Genomic DNA, 21824 nt, shown 5'->3' with positions numbered 1-21824 from the left:
TTGTCGGTGACCTTTGCTTTGAAAATGTTAGTAATCTCTTGAGAAGTCAAGTTCAATTGAGAAATTAATGCTGTATCCTTACTTGATGTACACCATTTCCCACCAAACTCGAGCGGCTAAGGCTTCGGCGGTATTATTCTTGTTGCCTTGTACGGCTATGGAGAAGGCCATTATAAGATTCCCATTTGAGTCCTTTATTATACCTCCATTCCGGCTTACCATTAGAGGGATTATAACTACCATCGATTTACTTTGTTGGTTCCTTGACAAGGTTTTTGCCATAGAACTTGAGTAATTACAGGTGAAAGTCTAAGGAGTTCAATCATCTGGCACAGTTGAGGCCACTGTCTGTCCATGTCCAAGTAAGGTGCCAAACTATTAATAGCATGTTTAAGACTCCAAAGACATTGTTGTTCCATCCTTGTGAAATTGAACTTTTAAATTGTCCGTATCATAAACACATCGCTCGCTTCTATATTTTCCAACGAGATAATGGTTAGTGTGATTTGTAGGATCATCTTGTGCACTTTGTTCTACGATTTTGCCTCCCACCATTTCACCCCCGAAAATAGAAGAGACAAGTACGTAGTGCGAATACCTAGTGAACTGCCAAGGTTATTCCATGCTTTGTGAGCGGTTTACTAGTCACAAACGTGGTGACTTGTTTCATTCTTGGCTATCCATTCCGCAACAAGAACAATCAAATCTTAGATTAGAGGCAAATCTTCCAATAGTATCACTAAAAGGTAGCTTGTTCCTTAGCGACTCTACAGAGTTGAAGGAGACCTTAAAGGCAGACTCTTTGTGCCAAACATTTTGGATAAAGTGATTTTTGTTACTCTTGAATCTTAACATTCCATGCGGAAGCGGTTAGAAAATTGACCATTCTCGGTCGGATTCCAAAGCTTGGATAATGATTTCTTTGTTATCACCAATATATACATTGCTAACATATTGAGTAATGTGAGGTGGAAGTGTGTTGTTAAGGCTTGTTGATGTTCAGCTCACCATTTAGAATAAAAGAAGTTCACATTAAGTTTAGCGGTTTACATCACAGCGAAATTTTGCGAGTGCACCCATGCACGACCGGTGTCGAGCTAGAGTCCCTTTTGGATTTTCCGGATCGCTATGTAGTTCTGCCTTGTCCTTGATTCTCATCAAACTCTTTTGACCATGTGAATCTTTTGAGATTGCCACTTTCCAACCTGGGATGTGATCTTCTACAATATTTGGATTTAAGGAAAGTGCCCCGTAGTGTGGATTAGGTTCTCGGCCTCCATCTTTTAAGAAAGTATCGGTGATATCCCTGCATTTCTCCCTCATTCCAATACCACTTTCACCATTTGGGTAGATAGATTCTCCCGCCCAACACCAATGGTATTTATTTTTTTTCCTTCTTTGGCACCCAAAGGAAGTTACAAAAATGCTTTTCCATAAACTTGATAATGCGCTTTAGGGGGTTTATATAGCGAGAGTGTAAGTTGGAACGCTTGCGAACATAACTTTATGAGGACAATTCTCCACCAAAAGCATCTGCTTTGCCAACCATTGAGTTTTTATAATTTTGGACAACATATTATCAAAATAAGAACCTTTTTCCTTCCAACATAAATAAGATGACCGGATAGCTAAAGGAAAATCTTTATTCATGAAACACATTGTTTTTCTCATCCTATTGATTCGTTAGCACGGTGTGGGTGCGGTGAAAAAGCTGCTTATCGGTATTAATCTTTTGCCCGGAAGCTCTTTATACTTATTGATTTGTTTAGATAAGTTTGATAGATGCTTGTCGTTGCCAGCCGAGGGATAACAATATCATCGGCAATATACGCAAATGATTAATGATTGGACCATTGGGGTTCATGCTGAAAGGAACAAATCTATCATTGTGCTGTAAGCTATTGAGCAATCTTGAGAACACCTCGGCAGCAATGATGAATAATGAAGGAGATAAAGGGTCTCCTTGCTTCAAGCCTTGAGAGGAGGTGAAAAAACCTTTTCGCTCACCATTTATGATAGTAGAATACCACACGTCGGATATAAGCCTTTTAATAATAGTCGTCCAGCTGTCAGAGAAACCAAATTTGCTCATGCTTTACAAATAGGAAATCCCATGACATTCTGTCATATGCTTTAGCCATATCTAACTTGATGATCATGTTACCCCCCTGATTAGTCTGAGACACTCCTTGGGCTAATTCTTGAGCTAGAAGAACATTTTCAGTGATAAGTCTGCCTTTGACAAAACCAGACTGGTTTTCTGAAATGAGCTTATCTAGTAGAGGATTCAACCTAATGGACAAAATCTTAGAAATAATCTTGGCAGTGAAGTTACTTAGACTAATTGGTCTAAGATCACCAAAGTTAGTAGGAGAATCAACCTTGGGAATCAAGATTAGACAGGTATGGGAATAGAACTTAGTTAAGTTCCTTCCTTTGAAGAAATCATGGACCGTGTTTTTGATGTCCTCTTGAATGATAGTCCGAGGATTATGAAAAGAAATTCCCATTATAAAATGCATCCGGACCGGCGGCACTAGAAGGGTTCGTATTTAAAATGGCATTTCGGATCTCTTCCATATCAGGGATAGCAATGAGAGCTTCATTATCATCATTATTGATATAGTTAAGGATCACATTAAGAATGTCATGATCAGTGAAGTTATGGTTGAGATTGAATATGTGTTCAAAATGATGTATAGCAGCCTTGGAGATACCCTCATCACCTTGTACCCAATTGCCATTACTGTTTTTGATTCTGTATAGTTGCAGTCTCCTTCTTCTGTCCTTGATCAAACAGTGAAAGTATTTACTATTTCTATCCCCTTCTTCGGTCCATTTGATGTGAGCTTTACGCGCAAAGTCATTTCGTATCCGGCCATCTAACGTATTCGGATTACCTTTGTGAGGTTCTCTCTAGTTTGTTCGGTGTTAATAGAATCGTCCAAGTTTTCCGGATCATGCATCTTGGTTTCCCACATATCGACTTCATCATACACGTTACCAATAACATCTCTAGACCATTAGTCGAGTTTCTTGCTAAGGATTTTGGTTTTTTTCTTTGGAGTATCCACATTGGAGTTACCAAAATCCGAACATTCCGTGTCTCCTCCACCACATCGATAGAAATTAAGTTTTCAGTCCAAAAATCAAGAACTTAAGTATTTAATACCATTTTTATAGGCATTGTGACGATTGATTAGAAGGGGTCTCCGTGGATCGGATCTAGTCCCAGTGCATGTGCTGGGCCTGTTGTGGAATAGTTAACCCCAAGAATCATTGATAAACACTCTATCAAAGCCTTTTCCATTCTTTTTCACAAGTCTTCTATTGTTGCTGTGTGAAGTTTGGTCCCATAAAACCGATATGGGTAAGTTCCACGCCTGTCCATACAACTACTAAAATCCAAGCTCTTATACATTACATGGAGGTTTGCCACCAAGTTTTTAGCAAGGTTAAGGATGACATTAAAATCACCACCTAAACACCAAGGTCCATCAACCTGTAGGTAAACATTCCCCAAACTGAACCAAAGATCTTTCCTTTCAGCAGCAGTACACTTAGCATAAATAGAAGTAATAAAAAGGTGTTTTCCAGAAACACTATGAGACATTTTGATGGTGATTTGTTGATCAGTGTTGGATATGATGGAGGTCGGTTGTTGCTTTATTCCGGAAGAACCCGGATCTTGTCAGTTTGAGTTGTTGATACCGTATTGAAATCCAAGTACTTCATATAGGCATCAATTTTGTTAATGCTTACAAAAGGCTCCAGGATAACAACAATCTCAATTTTATGAATGTGAATGAGTTTTTTTAGCCTGTGGATGGCCTTTTTGGATTTGACACCTTTGATATTCCAAAAAATGGCCCTGACCATAAAAACAAGCTAATGATTTTTTGTTCCTTCCAAACATTGGAAGGAGGATATTTTTGTTGAGTTTCCAACCTTCTTGTTTCGTTTTTACCTTTTTTGACCCATGGAGAAACCTTCATCATCTCTTTACCATCATTAAAATCCTTTGGATTACGTATTGGTGACCAAGTCGTGACAATCTTTCCATCGGGAGAGGATTTCTATATTTTGTTTTTTGCTCCTTATGGCTCTTGTTTTCTTCTTTTCCTCGGATCCAATCTCTTGGTGACAGAGGTTGGAATATGTTTTTGGGACTTTCGTCGATGTTGTTTGTGTTCGAATTTTCTTCGTCGGATTTCCATAGTCTTAGGAGAAGTAACCTCTTGCTCCTGTTGGCTATCTTCATGTTTCTTCTTGGTGATTTCCTCCTGCTGCTTGTGAGGAACCAGGTCCACCACCAAGTTAATATCAGGCAAAACACTAGTTTCAGGAGGGAGGCTTTCACAGATTCCTTCCTACTTGTCAGGGTTGTTAGGCGGGGAAGCACTGTGAGGCATGTTGTGATCCTGCAGGTTGCTGAGAATATTGCTGGATTCTTGAACTTCTTCCCAAGTAGAGTTATTTTCATTATTTTTTGACATGCTGTTCTCACCACCATCTATTTGAGAGATATGCTGATCTATCTCTATAACTTTGAGAGGGGGCTTGGATATCTTTCTCCTTGTCTTGATCATTAACCCTATTGTCGAACACAGATCTTTTCTTCGCAGTTAAGGGCCATGGATGGATCACTCTAAACTTTTCTCCCTTTATCAGGACGCTTATCAGTAGCATTCACCATATCATTGGTTTTGTAAGGCTTTTTTCCTTTTGGCTGAAAGAACAAAGGTTTAAAAGCAACTAAGGGCTTCTTTTTAGGGAGCTTTTTCTTCTTTTTCTTTGGTTTCTGTTTGCCAAATCTCTCTCCCATAGTGATGCCTTGAATCTCGGTAATGTTCAGAGTCCTTAGTTTGTTCCTCCTTCTTATAGCTGTTTTAATCTTTCTCAGTACCTTTATCTTTCTTTGCTTCCCGCTCAGCCGCTTTCTTTCTTTCCAAAGTTCTGCACTCTATCATTCTGTGACCAAGCTTTTTGCAATGCTTGCAGTATTTTGGTATCCCCTCATACTCAATCTTTTGCATAAATCTTTGTTTGAGGGAATTTTTTCATGGATCGACCAACATAAATGGCATCAGGTTGGGGTTTAAGGAGATCAATCTCCACCCTAATTTTGGCCATACTAGGCCTAGTCCTTCCATTCGTGGCACTGTCCAGTTCAAGAGGAGTACCTATGGATTGAACTATCTGTTTAATATAATGCAAGTAGTGCAAATGGTACGGAAGTTTGGGGTAACGAACCTGGGAACGGAGCAATAGGAATGTCTTCCTGGTTTGAAATCGGGGGACCATTTTTGAAGCCACGTCTGTCCCGTGATTTCCAATGACCCTTCATACATGTACCGTGTTAAAAGTCGGTCATTGGTGAAGTCTAAGAAAACATTATAGTTATCAAAAACCCCAATGGTAATTGACCCCTTAACCGTAATCAATTCCTTGAATTTAGAGCGTAAGAGATCTATTTGAGGTCTAGGTTTGAGAAACCTACCAACAATTGTTAGTTTGCACCCAGTAGCCATGCGCCATAGTAGTCGGTAGCTTGAAACAACACTGCCGGAGCACCATTGTGATTTGAGTGGACAGCCTTAGGGATTTCTTTTTGTTGTGCCATACGAGTAGGGGCAGAGCTTGAACAGTGTTGAATACTGCTGGAAGATAGAATTTTTACCTTCAATTGATTCGGTGAGGGGAGTTGTCGGTGTAGCAAGAGGCTTTGCCTTACTTCCCGGACGCGCGGATTGGCGTCGTCCGGTGGGTCCATCGGACAGGCACGTGGAAGAGACGTTCCTTAACGGTAATATAAAGATCTAGTTTAAGAGGAGAGAGAAGAGAGCATTATCAGAGTAAGTGCTTACTATGTATAAAGGAGAGAAATGGAGTTTGTCCATCCCTGTATATATAGTTAATACTTTAATTTTCAAACCTAGGGTCGATATTAAGGCCCCGTTTGGACATGGTTTCAAACCATGTTTGGACATACAATTTGAACATTTTAAGTTGTATTTTTTCTTATAGACATAAAAACCCCACAAATTGTGAAAACTATCAAAACATTCTCAATTCTTATATAATCTTACCAAATGAGCAAATCATTGTTTATAACAAAATTAGTACACTACTAGAAGGCTTTTCTAAAAAATACAACATCAATTAATCAAACTTTAGTTCAATAAAAACGAAAAGTTAACATGAATAGTAATGTAAATACTCTTTAATATAATCTTCCCACATAAATTAAAGGTTGGTAGACATAAATAAAGGTTGGGAGAAGTTAATGAGATTGGTAAATGATTGATGGGGGTAATTGTTAAAAATATCTACCAACTTATGAGTCTTTTTTTACAAAATATAAACTTATGGGTTAAATTTTATATTTTTAAAAGTTGAAACCATGGTTTCAAACCCCAAATCATGCCTTTTTGGATGATTTGGGGTTTGAAAACCATGGTTCCAAACGATATCCAAAGCGGTTTGAAACCATGGAATGAAACGCCTACTAATTGTATATATTATTGTACTTATTTCGGTATAACTAGCTTATTTGACACTCACTACTGAAAAATTATGAAATTAATTATATTTCAAGAGTTTGAGAAGCTAACTAGAAGTCAATTAGTGCCCAAACAGAAATGACGAGGAAACGTTAATTCACCTTATAAGTATATGTATATTACCAGCAACGTCTAATTTAGGAATTAAAATGTTTACGTTGTTAACCACAAGTCCACGTACATATTCTGATAAATCCAATGTATCATCTCTGCATAATCTATACTTCTTGAACCACCCCTCATTTACCAAAAGAATTAAGACATTTCCAAATTAAAGAGATAGTACCGAATTTACGCGCCCTCGGTTGTCATTGCTCAATCCGTTGATCTTGCTCAAAAGATATAGTTACTTAGATCTAAGGATATACTAAGCCACATTATTTGATCAGCGTAAATAATGCAAGTGTAGAGTAAATAATGAAAAATGGTTTTGTTAGTTTTGAGTTAACAATGGAGACCCACATAAAGGAGTTAAGATCCACTATGCATTAGTACACAAGCGTTTTTAATTTCCTGACAAAATAACCAATGATGCCTAGTTTCCTATGAGGTTCTGTAGTACTGTTAACCACACTCTGCAGAAAAATTAACTGCCTACTTCACTCTCCGCAGCTATTATTATTTGTACATATAGTTGCCAAAATCTATAAGGAACTACAATAATTAATATAATGGAGTAATAACTACCTAGATGACAATATAGCATCACAAGGTGACATCGATTACATAGTGATATATTACTAGTGAAATTACCACAACATGAAAACTGAACAAAAAACATAAAAGTGCAACTCAATGTTTTAATCAAACTACGTACATATAAATGCCGGATCATTACGATAAGAAAGACTTTTCCAGGGAGCATGTATATATGTTACCCTGTCTATATTGATAGGCATAGATCGAGAAATATTTTTGAAGCTTGTACCACTTTTATCAAATTAAGAGCTAGGCTAGGGATATATCAAACTATAACAAACATTTACAGTACAAAGTCAAAAGCATCAAGATCCATATCGTCTAACAAAGCAAGTACATGGTCTTCCACTTGCTCTCCCTCTAAGTATTCTATCTTCTCTTCATCCTTTGCTATTCCATTGTCTTCTGAATTGATATGTTCTTCAACGTTGTGCTCTTGACTATCAACATCGTCTGCAGAGCACCCCAACATAGCAAGTGTATGCTCTTCCACTTGGTCTTCCTCTAGGTATTGTATATCGTTCCCTGCTGCCTGATGATCATATTCTGCGACGAGTTGCATATCATCATTCGATATTCTTCCATTAATGTCTTCTTCAACTTTTTCTTGCAGAATAGAATTGATTAATTCCTCAACATCTTTTATATTATCTTCGTTAACTACCTTACTATTGTTTCCCTTTTTCTTATCACCGGGTTTTTCCTTCTTCTTGATCTTACAAATTACGTAACCCTTCTTCTTAATTTCCTTAGCATCCAGATAACCATCATACAAAGAGTACTCAGTCATCAACCACTCGCCGTTGGCCTTGTTTGACGATTTGTTAGCGGGGGTGTACTTCAAACTTTTGACGTACCCCATGAGTCTCCCTTTATCGTCAAACACCTCTTTCCCTTTGTCTTGTGGCTTCCATGTTCCCTTCCCCGCTGTTCGTGCAAATCTTTTCCACCCAGGTTTCACTTTCTTCTGCTGTGTGATGAAGTAACGAGTGTTGTTGTTGGTGCCCTCAAAAATCTGCCATGGCTCCTTGTCGCCGTAAAGATCAACCTGCTGCATGAGTTGATACTGCTGGGGAAGTGGTTGGTCTCTTACAAACCCTAACAGATACTTCAATAGTTTCTTGTTCGTAGGGTGAAATCGACATCCCATCGGACGTCGAGAAGAAGGTCCCTTAGCTTGATGATCACATGATGAGTATACTGCCATTGTTTTTAATTTGTGATGCGAACTGAATGGAGGCAAAAGATATTAATGTACGTAGTTCCTAAAACCCGAGCTAGTTACGTTGTAAGTTGTAACAATACTCTTGAATTAGTGAAGAACGTAACTTTGTTTGTGAATGTATGTTACAATGGTTCTTAGAGCAACTATTTATATATATTTCTTACTTGGAGCTAAAGCTTCTTTTATTTTGTTTCCTAAATCTAGTAGAAAAGGTTTCAGTTTCTAGGTTTTGTAATGTATTTATCATAATTAATTTGCTTCCTAATTTTCATTATAGGGTTTAATTGGGTGGACACTGTTGATTGGATGTGATATATCCATGTGCATGAGTAGTATATATTTTCCGTATTTTATTTTCTGTTTCATCCATTATTATTTTTTTTCTCTCCTCACTAGCTAGGATCAGTAGTATTTTCTGGAATGTTTATTAGAGTTTCTTGTGACCCAAGATGGAGGGAACATATTTATAATTTGTTTTTCTAACTAGCGGCTAGCCTATCATGATTATATTTTCTATATTATTATTACTATCATTACTGACTAATGAGGATCTGCAAATAAAAAATAAATGTTAAGAAAATTAGCGTTTTCAATAAAAAATAAATTTTAAGAAAATTAGCGTTTTCAATATTTTCGAAGATATACATATTGGTTTATTTGTAACTCATAAATTTCATAGGACTTAATTAGAGACTTATACTAAACAGGAAGTTTAGAGCTTTTCATTTATTTCCCCTAATACTCCCACATCCACTACGTTTTCCAATAATATTATTAATTTTCAAAGGCCAAACAAAATTTTGAATTAAATAAATGCAGTATATGGAAATAATTTCCAGGTGCAGTACTTAGGGGTGCCCCACGCAATTAAAAAGGTTCAAATATACCTGGTGCGACGTCCACCATTAGTACGAGGCGTATATTTAGACTTTTTAAATTGTTCAGGTGTATATTTGAGATAGAAAATATGATTAGGGGCTTCTATGAGTCGATCGGTTAACAAAAGACAAATCAACAATATTAAAGGCATCTTTGGCTATTCTGCTGGAGAAATTGCATACGTTTGATATTTTCATTATCCAGAATCTCCATATGTATTGTTTGAGAGAAAGCAGAGGTAGGGAAGTTAATACTAATTGTTCGAATAACACTAACCATTTTCTTAGGAATGTTAGGATATTCTTTTCAACTGGAAGCTAAAGTATGTTAGCAAGTTCTGCTTAACCATGTTATAAGTGGGAATAAACATTAAATTAATAGCAAATCCCAAAATGGTTAGAAAAAGTTACTATTAGATACGAGACGAACTTTCATTAGTTACGCACTTCTACGAGTAATTTTCCAAAAGTCGATCTGGAATAATTTATGTAATTAGAATTGAGGAATGCCTCTCATTTCTCCCAAATGTGATGTGTAAGGTTATCGGTTCAGTCCTCTACAATTTTGTCAATTGCTTTTTTTGTTAACAATGTTGTTCTTTTCGATTAAGAAACCTTCCAAAAATACCTTTTTCCAACTTTTGAAAGTCAAAATGCACGCAAACTTTTTGAACGGACACTTACCTTTGAATCAGATTGTTAATCTTAGTTGGAACAATCAATATAAAATTTAAGAGTTTTAAATTAGTTGAGAGGAAAAAAAGACAACGGAAAATAACTCTCTCACGAAAAATATTCTTACAGAAATGACTTCAGTCATACAAATACCCACTAATTTCCTTGCTTTTACTTTGAAGTATCTATTTATACATCAATAGAATCTCAACTCACCGTAAAGATCAGCTACGACAGCAGAAAAATAAATGGTGAATACAAAGAGCCAAATGAATCAACACCAACTACTCTGAATATGCCTTTTCTCGGCTCAGTCTAGCTCTGAAAGACCCGAACAAAAAGTTCGATTCATATGTATTACAAAGGGTTTTTCCTAAAACGCTTTCTGAACTGCAATTGTAACTAGAAACGCCTTATGTCTTTTGGAGGCTTAAAGTGAAGTGGATGAGTTTCTGGGGTCGCATTTTCATCTTCTTTCCACATCTTGATGGTCTTATCAGCTTCACAACTGATCAGCCTTGAGCCAGTTACGTCGTAGGTGAGAGCATAGATGCCAGCCTCACTGTCCAACGACCCTGAGACATGGTAATACTAAAATAAACCTTTTGCTCTTTTTGAACAAACAATAGAAGTAGACATCAAAGTATCAACATGCATACCAGGTTGAACAATAGTTTGAGCTTGCTGGAAATTGTGACCGCTTTTCCAATCCCAAAACCACATGCTTCCATTGTCACCTTCACAAAGGAAATGCACAATCATCAGCATATTACATCATTGACCTCCAGCTTAAGAACAAGAACAAGGAAAGCAAGGAGTTGGATGGGCGGAACAAAAATAAGGGGAATGGGTAGATGCTGTGGTGCTATTAACTATTTCTTACCTCCTGTGACCATTACACCATCATCATTAACCGCCATCGCATTGACTATGGTTTTCTGTTGGGAGCTGGAAAAAAAAAAATGTCAACAAGAATTTAGATTCTAATTTAGTAAGAAAAAAGGATACTGAATTATGAAGCCAGATAAATTAAGATGTAGATGTAAAAAATTTATGGCATGTCACGAAACTTACAGCATGTTGTGCATAAATTCTCCTTTTGGAAGGCTGAATTTCTTTATGTTGTCTGCTGATGCAGAAGCAAAACAATCCCTACAGCAGAAAGAAAATAATGATTAGTAGTGTACTCCAAGGAGAAGTTAGCAAATCAGAAAAATAGCAGCATCTATCATGTAAACATACTCCGAAGGATGCTGAGCCATAGCTCGAACAGATTTCTTGTGATGTGTTAGGGTTGCCATTGCCTTACCTGCCAGGCAAGGACAATTAATAATCTTACAAAGTCAGAAACTGAAACCATTATAAAAATAAACAGAGCATAAAATTCCAGTAAGGAAATCCAAGTTACCATATCTAAGGTCCCAGAGCTTAATGGTACTGTCATGAGAGCCGGTTATAACCTGTGGATCCTGAAACAAAACTTCCCATCATGAAATCTGATTGTTAACTGTAGGCCATAATGCAACTACGAAAGAGTCATTAACATATGATGACATCGTTAAAATGAGACACCTTGCATAATGTTTTTAGTAGAACCAGCTCCCGGGAGTTCTTTGATTCTTAAAATATCAGAATTTCCAGCAAAATTAACCTAATTGTGTTAATTATATAGAAACCACTTCTAAAAAGACAGATACGTGCACACAATAGTAGTTGCTAAGGTTAACTGTCGCATGAAGGTACATCCATTTGCATGGGCAGTCTGTAGTCTGTACCGTGTTTCTACGATGTGAGCCTTCCTTATCAAGAAACATCCAGGCGTCACATTAGGGATTAAACCAGAAAGTATCCATAAAAGGTCATTTGGATCTTGTGCTCATATGTATTTTAGCATAAAACAAATAGCATAAAATCACAATATATCTTTATATAAAACACTTCGCAGATTCCATGTGATTACCAGCTAGACCACCACCACAGTTGTGCATTTTTCGTTTTCAAACCAAACATTTTGGTTCAGAAAACTCATTTTGGTTTTTTGTTTAAATAACATCAAAAACAGAAAACAACCCAAGGCATGTTTTTTTTTTTTCAACAAAAGGTCAGTCCCAGTGTTTTTTACTTCTATATCTTTCCCTTCAACTTTATAAATTGCAACCCCTACCTCTTTTTCCTATTTTTGGCCAATACAGATTTAATCTCTTCATTTTTTTCTTCAATGAAAAATTAATGGGAAATACATTTGGTAGCATCAGAGATGTGAAGTCGGTAATGTATTAATTTCACCCATTTGAGAAACTTAAAAAATATTAGATCAGCTCGAGGTATCTGGATGAGACCCAGTGAAGTTGAGGGGCCGAGAATAGAAATATCTGCAAGTAGAAGTGCCTACTTGGGTATTAAGCCTAGTTGAATATGTTTAAAAGTTGTGAAAATTGTATGGAAATATAATGGTGTCAACCATTTTTGAATGTTCCAAAATAGCAAGGGTGAAAAAATTTGAAAAGATAGAGTAACAAATACAGTAGTACATACTATGTGAAGTATAAAGTTTCCTGTATAAAAGGAAACCTACATTTCTAGGATCAAAACTAAATCTAAATTAAGTTTGCTCCTAACAGGCAGTAATTTTAACATAGACTACGATTAGCTTTAATAAATAAAAAAAGAATTTGCTGATAATCTCGGGTGAAGAAAATTGGACCTAATTTTAGACAAAGAAGGTTGAAAAAAAAAATCTGATGGCTAGGGAAGTCACAACGAGTCTATGTAAATCCAAAAAGCAGAAGTTAGTTGGTTATGGAAATAGGTGGAGGAAGTCATAAGGGGCAAATACTATTTCATGATATAAATTTTTATTTATGTTCACACTTGCACTGCTCACGGAGCAGTATGCCCCAAAAAAGCCAGAATCAAGCTCTTCTTTGAGTATGATTAGGTCCTGCAGTAGTAGAGACTTGACTACTATCTTCCAACGTTGTATGGAGTTCACTCTTCTTGCGATTTTTGCTACTCTCTTTTGGCATTGTCTCGGTCTAGTCAGTCAACTGATCCACTTGTAAGTGTATTAGCAGAGTAATAGTCTGGTAGTCCAATCTAGATTAAGGCTCCAGAATTATTATTTTTGAAACTAAAGGCTCCAGGAATTTAGGATTTCAACTTTAACCAAACTAGGGTTTCAATTCAGGATCAAATTTGCTCCTACATCTAGATTTTTTAAGCTTTCAATCGTCACTTAATCTCCACATTACTGTACCTCTAAGTCAAGGGCTGTATTAGCCTCATGCTTAAAATATGAAGACATAGCTGTAACAAATAGACCCAACTATAAAGGAATGCTTACCATCGGCCTGGTGAAAACAGAACAAACAGTGTTATCATGACCGGATAGAGCATGAATTTGCATCTTGCTACGAATATCCCAAACCTGAAATCATGATAAATTTCAAATAAAAGTCAGAACTTCACAGGTATTGACATAGAAAGTACAAAGTAGAAAACTACTAAAAGCTTCAGTACTAGGATCAGCTATCACCTAAAAAAAGAAGCATCAGTAATAATACCCGGCAGACAGAATCACGACCCCCAGTGAACAAGATGTCAATGGTTGGATGAAGAGCCAAGCAATAAACACCACTGAGGTGGCCATGATAGGAGCGGATCACCTGAAAAAAACATATAAGTCAACATGTACCCCAAAACATTGACCCTGAGTTGTGAATGGCAATCAGCACTGACACAATTACCTTATTTTGTTCCAGGTCCCAGCATTTAACTAGCTTATCATCACCAGCTGAGAACATGTATGTGTGTTTGTGGCTAACAGCAAGGCCTGCAAGGAGACTCCTATTGTCACTGGTCTATATTTTAGGTTAGCACTCAATATCCTCAAACATGTTATAATATTTGATCGAACTTCTGAACAAATAAAAGTTCTAGAGAACAAACCTCGCACTTGTTCAATGTGCCCTGTTAAAGTGAGCTTCAGTCTTCCACTTGCTAAATCCCATATCTAGTGCCATGGCAGAAAAAAGAAGATAGACTTAGCGCCTAATGGACAACCAACTACAACTGCCTAATATATGTGTAGCCATCAGTATATGAAAATAAAAACTGGTAACAAATTCCCACCAGTCTAATAAAGACTCAGGCAAAGATGTGTCCTCACGACCTCACCAATTACCATAATATGCCTTCAATAACTTAGGAATGTAGTAATATAACTCTGTCTCGAGTACCAACTCTAGAGCCTTCTATGAAGCGCGCACACAGATTTTCCAACTAACCTCCAAGATATTAAGACTCATGATCAGAAGTGATACTTAATGGTAGATAGTATATAATCACAACTAAATCATCTTCATTGCTGGTCGTGCATACAATAATGTTTTTTATGCAAAGTAACAAAATCCAGGCTACATTCAAATAAAAACTGCATAAATGTGCATTAATTTTCACCTGAACTTGGAGAAAACTAGTAAAGTTATTACACTCCCAAAAATGAATTCGGATACCAGCAATTCTATTTCCATTTTCTTATCGGTGCTATTTCAATTTTTTAGTCCAGGGTAATATGTAAGTACTTCAGTAATTCTTTCAGCACAACTAGCTCATCCGATATGATACTGGCTGTTGAAGAATGATGTGACTTAGCTAACAGTTTGCAGCTGGTAGAACTGGTCTAAGGTGCACAAGCTGAAACAGGGTGACTAGATTCCAGAGCCATTACACCTTAAACCCAATATTACAGCGGCTTTTAAATTAAAAATTGTGGTCAACATGATAAATGGTTCATCTCTACTGAGTCAAGAAAATAAAAAAGAGAAATGTTTCATCTCCGCAAAAACTGGATTCTTGAACACTTCCAATTCCTCCCCACCCAAACAAAAAAATAAAAATCCAAAGGCACACTGACAGGTTTATGCCCCATTGGAATTTTCATGATACAATTCTTTTACCTTGATAGTTCGATCGGCTGATCCTGTACAAAACCAAGTATTGCTAGGATCCACCGCAACGGACCGCACCCATCCCAAATGGCCACTGATAACCTATACAATTAAACAATACCATGCATTAGAATTTAGATCTATGATATGCCATGCCACATTGAAGACTGAACAGCAAAAAAGTGCAGGTGTAAAGTATAAATTAATGAAAACGGATCATTGACGGTCTCTTGAATGAACTAGACCAATTTATAGAGTTTGTCCTTTATGGGACTAGTACATAACAAGAGGTCTCGCGATTCAAATCAACAAATGTTTAAATTGTTACGAGGCCACCGGCACCCACTATCTTGCTCTTTTGACCAGACCACAGAATATAGGAACTTGGAAGTCCAATCTTCTTAGAGATCAACTCTTCATAAGTTAAGCTGGTAAAGTGGCTCTACAGTTTTAAACATTCAAAATTTACTGCAAAGTAGAAATTTTGAATTTCTTAGCGATGAATTTTTGGTAATCTAAAAGCAGGTCATAAGTACAAAACCTGATGGAGAAAATATTTAAGATATTAAGTGTAGCTTCATACCCTCCACCAGATGATTGATATAGTTACAACCAAATTTAAGGACTGCAACGGTAATTAAATGACAATAGCAAGAAGGTTAAATTGATTCACACACACTGCCTTTTTCACGCCGTAAGGTCATTTAGCTGAAGTCAGGTGCTAAAGAATAATTGAAACCACTACATGAAAACTTGGAACAATAAGAAATTTATTAGAAATAAAAACATAGAAACACAGCCAGGCTTTAATCAGTGTACAATAATGCCCAGCCACTACAACAACAGAATTATCTTACCCTGTAATTTTTCCAGGGAGCACGCCATATTGGGCGAGGCCATCTGCTTGGTATTCTTTCCATGATTGCAGCAGTTGACAGATTTCTGAAGGGAATAAAAGTAAAGAATTCATCACATGAGTACAAGATATGATGGCTTAAAGAAGCAAATTCTTTTGCAGTTTGTCTTGGTTGATTTATCAGAGACGCAATCTTGTTAAGAAGAAAAAAAGAACATACAGATGCAGGCCTAATGTTCAATTCACAGGGACTTAGTAGCTCAGTTGGTTGGCTACCTGAACTTTCACCTTGTTGGTGAGGGTTCAAATCCCCACGTTATAATCCCATCCCCCATTTCCCCCTTCCCTACCCCTATGTAAAATTAAGAAAAAAAAAAAAACTTGAACCAATCCCAACAAAAACCAAAAGCATTAAGATGATTTCTTCCAATTTGACCAAGACTTGGAGGGCAAAGTTATCCGATACTTGTTTTGGTGGGAGGTAACATGTACCCGGTGAAATAGTCGAGGTACGGGCAAGTTGGCTTGAAAACCACAATTATAAAAAATGAAATGAAGGAAACACATACATAGACATCCTTGTGGCTCTGTTAAAATGGAAATGTCCAGATACCAACTCAAGCATCTAAACTGTTGCACTCAAGATCAAAATTTTGATATGCTATCAACATGAACTTTTGGGATAAAAATTATGTCAAGGTATTGCATTAGTCAAACAAGTACGAGTTCGAAACCCGCTGGGTGCAAACAATTTCTGAGGGCCATCGGACTGGGGAAACCCTGAATTACCCGTGGTGCACTTGCGGGAAACTCCTTGCCGAGGGCCTGTGCACCCCCGGGATTAGTCGGGGCTCAAAGAGACTCGGACACCCGGTGCTTAATCAAAAAATACATATTCGTATATTCCGAGTTACACATTACGTTCTTTGTGTCATTTGATTAAACTCCTATTAGAAGGGAATACAACAAAAAAGGATAATCTAACAATTTTGAATTATCCGTTAAGCAACATGAAAGCTGAAATACAGATTTGACATAGCCCTCCATCTAGTTTTGAATAGTTCCCTTCCTCTAGTATTTTGACAAGCGCATTATTCTGGTATAACCACACGTTCATACATAATAGATTTCAAAATCACCTTATACTGGAAAATTGGCAATCCTGAATTACAATAAGCACAACATCAGACAGTTACAGGAGACCACTTAAGTGTCTTTAACAAGATCTCATAACATTAGTACTGACAATCCATGATGATATCCAGACATCACATAAACCAACCCCTCAAGCTTATGGATAAACACTATCAAACTGCTTAAAAGTTGAAGCCTTGTAATACCGATGCCAGAAGTATATTCACTTCACAGAAAATTGTCCCTAAAATGCACCATATTTGAATGAGTTGGTAAAGAGTGCTACTTTATTGGAAGAGAAAAGGTCAACAGAGTAAATAACAATGAACCTCATATCATGTTTACTGAGTTAATTCCTTGGATGGTCATTCAAGTTTAGGAAATTTCCTACAAAAGTCATTTTTGTTTCATTTAGAACAATAAGGTCACTCATGTATCACCACTTTCCCTAATAAGTACCTAAACACCTCAAAATCCACCTTCTCTCCTAGTTGGCATGCCATGTCACTAAAGCCCCATTTTTTTTAATAATAGACATATTTAACTCATCAAACTCATTTAATCAAATTCATATTTTTACCCAATTAAATATGACCTAGTTAAAAAGCGGCAAAAGAATCAAACCAATCTTTCTATTAAGCCACCTTTTCAAATCTAAAGTTTCTTTAAATCCCGATTCAATTATATTATCTTTCAATTTAAATTAAAATGCAAGTAATTTAATTTTTCTATTCAAATTCAACTTTTTTTAAATAGCATATTTTTTTCACATTAAACAACAAATTCTTTCCAGATTAAAATAGAATTACATAGATAACAAAAAGATTACATTCGTATCGTTTAACTTTTAAAAAATCTAATAAAATCGTATATTTTAAAAAATAAAGCCAGTGCAAATTTTTCCTCTTTATTTTTATGTATGTAGTGTATAATTTTTGGTATCTCCCTTCCATACCATCGAGATCTTTTTATTTCTCAGAATTTTCATTACTATAATACTTGTTTTAAAATATTATATTATTATTATTATTATTTTTTATTTTGAAATATTACATTATTAGTCTTATATGAAATATAATATATTATTAATTTATTTCATGTTATGATATGGATATTCCGACTTGTCATGTTAATGTCTAGCAATATATAAACTAAAGCTCTAAAGTAACTCAAATTCAATTTTTTTATTTTTATTTTTAAAACTTATTTATAGATTTAAAGAATTCATCTTTTAATTCTAATTCAATTAGATTTCATGCTAGTTTGTACCTTTGCCGTTTTTAAACCGGTTCATATTAGACTGGATATAAAATATGAATTTGATTAAATGAGTTTGATGAGTTAAACAGGTCTATTATTCAAAAAAAATGGGACTCTAATGACATGGCATGCCAACTAGGAGAGAAGGAGACTTTGAGGTGTTTAGGTACTTTTAAAGGAAAGTAGTGATACTTGGGTGACTTTATTGTCCTAAATGAAACAAAGGTGACTTTTGTAGGAAATTCTCTAAACTTGAGTGACCATCTAGGGAATTAACTCCATGTTTACTACATTCACTCTCATCTCAATACTCTTAATTTAGCACGGGAAACAGCAAACAACTAGTTGAGTGGTTTCTAAACACTTTCGGACTGCTTGTTACAGAGCCCCAATAAGGTCTCCAGAGGACTAACCAGATCCAAGTCTATTGCCCAAATAAGTAAACTACCTTAGTCCAATGTAGGAAGATGAGGGCAAAAAAGGCGTAGTAGACAAATCGATGCAATTGCAAAGAATTAGCAACAGCTCATGTAATATAGTGAAATATAATAGGAAAGAAAGGCAGCATAACAACCTTTCAGATGAACCATGAGAAGAAACAATAGCACTGCTTTTCCCGTCAGTCCTGCAAAATATTTTCACAATATTGTAAACATAAATTTGAGTATGGAAACGCCAATCGGTCCCCGCCAACATCCTATCCTCCAAATAAAAAAAACACCAAGATTTATGTGGGTGTCTCTGTGGGTTCCATGCGGGTGTATAAAGAAGGATAGAAAGTACTTACGAGCCCTTCGCTGGTATGGATGGACCAAGAGCCAGTTCATTTCCGGTTCCCTTCTCTCTTGTATTTTCAGGACCTGCCAAAAAGGCCAAAGGTATGTATCATAAAAGAGAGAAAAATATTTTAACCGAAAAAATGAGAAACATAATTCACTACGGCAGGATCCATATTCCTGCAAGAAAGTGTAGTGACTGAAAGTTTAATGTAAGGTTCTAAGTTAACGAGAATATCGAATACCTGGAAGAGCTAGGGCATTTGAAGGTGCAGAAGCTTGTTGAGCTTGATTCTGCGCAGCCCCTTTCGCATTAGAAGATGGTTGGGCTGCTGTGCCTTTTATCCCTCCATACTCAACATTTAGCTGTTACATGTAAAACCCATATCTGTTTGAATCCCCAAAATACATAAGATAGGCACTGAAGAATAACACAATTCCCCACAACTTGTAAAGCATCCACTAAAATCTAGTATTGAACTTCTTCCTTTCCTTATCTACTTAGCAGGAAAATTAAATCTGTGACAAGAATCAACACGACTACTAACCTTATAGCTCGTTCGAATTTTCTTGCTGCACAAAGGGATAAAAAGAAAAGGCAAAGAATTAGATAAAGAAGCCATACTCAAGAAAACCAAAATTAAGGCCAGAAAAAAAATTCCCTTGTTGTTCTTTCTATTTGGTGTGTTGAAGTTTAATGGACACAATTGAATGGAACAACTATAGAGGACTGATACACCCAACCCCAACTAATTGACAAGCTAGTGTGCCGGAAGGGTTCATACAAAGGTCAATTTTTATTTGTATATATACGGTAGATGTTGAACCCTTAGTTGAAAATTTTGCCTCCACTATTGTTAATCAGATTTCAGATGAATATGAGTTTAAGAGGTACCTTTAAGGGCAAAGGACTAGATAAAGCAATCATATTCAAGAAAACAAAAATTTGGGATTCATACACTCCACACTAACAAGAAAACCCTTTTTTGTTCTTTCTATTTAGTGTGTTGAAGTTAAATGGATACGAAGGAGTGAAACAAGTATAGAGGATTCATATACCCAGACCTAACTGATTTAGAATTCAAAACATAGTTGATTGTTTGACACTGTTCTTTCAAAGGGATAAAAATGGCCAAAGAATTAGATAAAGCAATCATATTCAAAAAAAAGAAATCCCTTTTTGTTCACTTTATATTAAGTGTGGTTGAAGTTAAATGGACACAATGGAATGCAACAAGTATAAAGGATTCATATAATCAACCCTAACAAATTACGAATTCAGAACATAGTTGAATGATTGGCATTGTTCTTGCAATTGGACCTACAACCCAATATCCAAGAAAACGAAAATTAGGGCAAGAAAAAAGAAGCCTTTTCTATTTAATGTGTTGGAAGTTAAATGGATAGAATGGAATGTAACAAGTAGAATAGAGGATTCATGTACTGAACCCTAACTAATTTGGGATTCAGTAGAACAGAGTAGATTAATTAATTGAATGTGAGGTTTAAGGGGTTACCTTTGAGGGTCGGGAGGAGGGAAGTGACCATGGAGAGGGGAAAAGAGGTCAAGAGATCGTTTAAGGGACTTGAAGCTTAGCTTCTTGAGGGATTGTGGCTCCACTGGCACTTCAGATTCCATTGTTGGCCCTGGCATTAGAAAGACTTACACTTCTTCTGCCTAAGCCGGACGAGTATTGTGCCGATGGGAGGTGATATAGGGCTCTTTCTCTAACCTCTCTCCACGCCTTCAGTAGAGTTGATTTCGCGGTAACTCCACCAAAATACGAGTCCTACTTTGCATAAGTGGGCGTTTGGACATAAAAATGGCGAATTAGAAAAAGAAAAAGAAAAAAGTAGTACAGTATTTATTGTAATTATTAAGTTTTAAAAAAAAAAAGTAGTACTAGTAGTATTTGTGTTTGGATATGAACATAAATTATACTAGTAGTTATTTTTTATTTTGTGTGAGTGAGTTGGAGTGGAAATTGTGAAAATAATTTTTTTCGATTTTTTTGAATTGTGGAAAATTATAACAACTCTATGTCCAAATAGTTTTTCAGAATAAAATTTCGGCAAAAGGTGAAAAAATTTCATGGAAAGGTGCACCTAAATAATATCGGAAAGATACTAATATAATATAACCCTGACTAAAATAATTCAACAACATACCTAATGTAATCCTCGCTAAAATAATATAGGACAAAATACCAAAATAATATAATATATATGTATAACAATCATTCATAATCAAGAAAATAAAGTTAAATGAAGAGGGTGTTTGGTCTAAGCTGATAAGTTGACCAAATTAACTTATAAGTATATTTCAATTTATCTATGCATTTGGTAAAAGTATTTATAAGTTAAGTTGGTCATTCCCAAAAACTCTTTTGGTTTGACAAGACTTCGATAATTGTATCCCGGACAAATTTTTGTTTTCTTTAACTTTATGATGATTTTATACAATTTTAATGTAATTTTTATTATTATTTATATATTACTTTTATCAATATATAATATATCAATAATTAAATATTCATGGAGCTTACACATCACCCTGTGTTAGATAAAAAGCCTCGCCTTTTAAAACATTGATTGAGACTCGTACCAATAGGTTTATTTTCATCAAAGATACGATTCGATTGGTGTCAAAGTAATAAAATTATCTGTTATAACATGTAAGACAAAATCATCTCAGGTCAAGTGATATCTCTTGACCGGAAAATTATGTTAAATCTATATTATGCAGAAATATAAAATAGCTTATTGACATTAGTGTATCTAATGCAATTCATAGTCCAATCGACCCATT

At 36.0% G+C, this 21824-nt stretch overlaps 2 protein-coding genes across 2 annotated transcripts; both read right to left on the bottom strand.

Annotated features, from left to right (window-relative positions):
* Nucleotides 1–7545: 7545 nt before the first annotated feature.
* Nucleotides 7546–8469, bottom strand: LOC132062037 (NAC domain-containing protein 83-like). The gene has a single exon (XM_059454690.1). The coding sequence runs from the start codon at nucleotides 8467–8469 to the stop codon at nucleotides 7546–7548; it is 924 nt and encodes a 307-aa protein (XP_059310673.1).
* Nucleotides 8470–10125: 1656 nt separating this feature from the next.
* On the bottom strand, nucleotides 10126–20811 carry LOC132063934 (protein pleiotropic regulatory locus 1). The gene is made up of 17 exons (XM_059456712.1): nucleotides 20533–20811; nucleotides 19564–19588; nucleotides 19261–19381; nucleotides 19027–19099; nucleotides 18814–18864; nucleotides 15847–15931; nucleotides 14999–15091; nucleotides 13989–14052; nucleotides 13787–13872; nucleotides 13604–13705; nucleotides 13384–13467; nucleotides 11449–11509; nucleotides 11283–11349; nucleotides 11115–11192; nucleotides 10924–10988; nucleotides 10700–10777; nucleotides 10126–10615 (listed from the first exon to the last, which is right to left on the bottom strand). The coding sequence occupies exons 1-17, from the start codon at nucleotides 20667–20669 to the stop codon at nucleotides 10443–10445; spliced, it is 1443 nt and encodes a 480-aa protein (XP_059312695.1). The 5' UTR covers nucleotides 20670–20811; the 3' UTR covers nucleotides 10126–10442.
* Between the last annotated feature and the right edge of the window lie 1013 nt (nucleotides 20812–21824).

The sequence above is a fragment of the Lycium ferocissimum genome, chromosome 7, assembly GCF_029784015.1.
Source record: "Lycium ferocissimum isolate CSIRO_LF1 chromosome 7, AGI_CSIRO_Lferr_CH_V1, whole genome shotgun sequence".
Taxonomy (NCBI): Eukaryota; Viridiplantae; Streptophyta; class Magnoliopsida; order Solanales; family Solanaceae; genus Lycium; species Lycium ferocissimum.
This window is presented reverse-complemented; position numbering and strand designations above follow the sequence as displayed.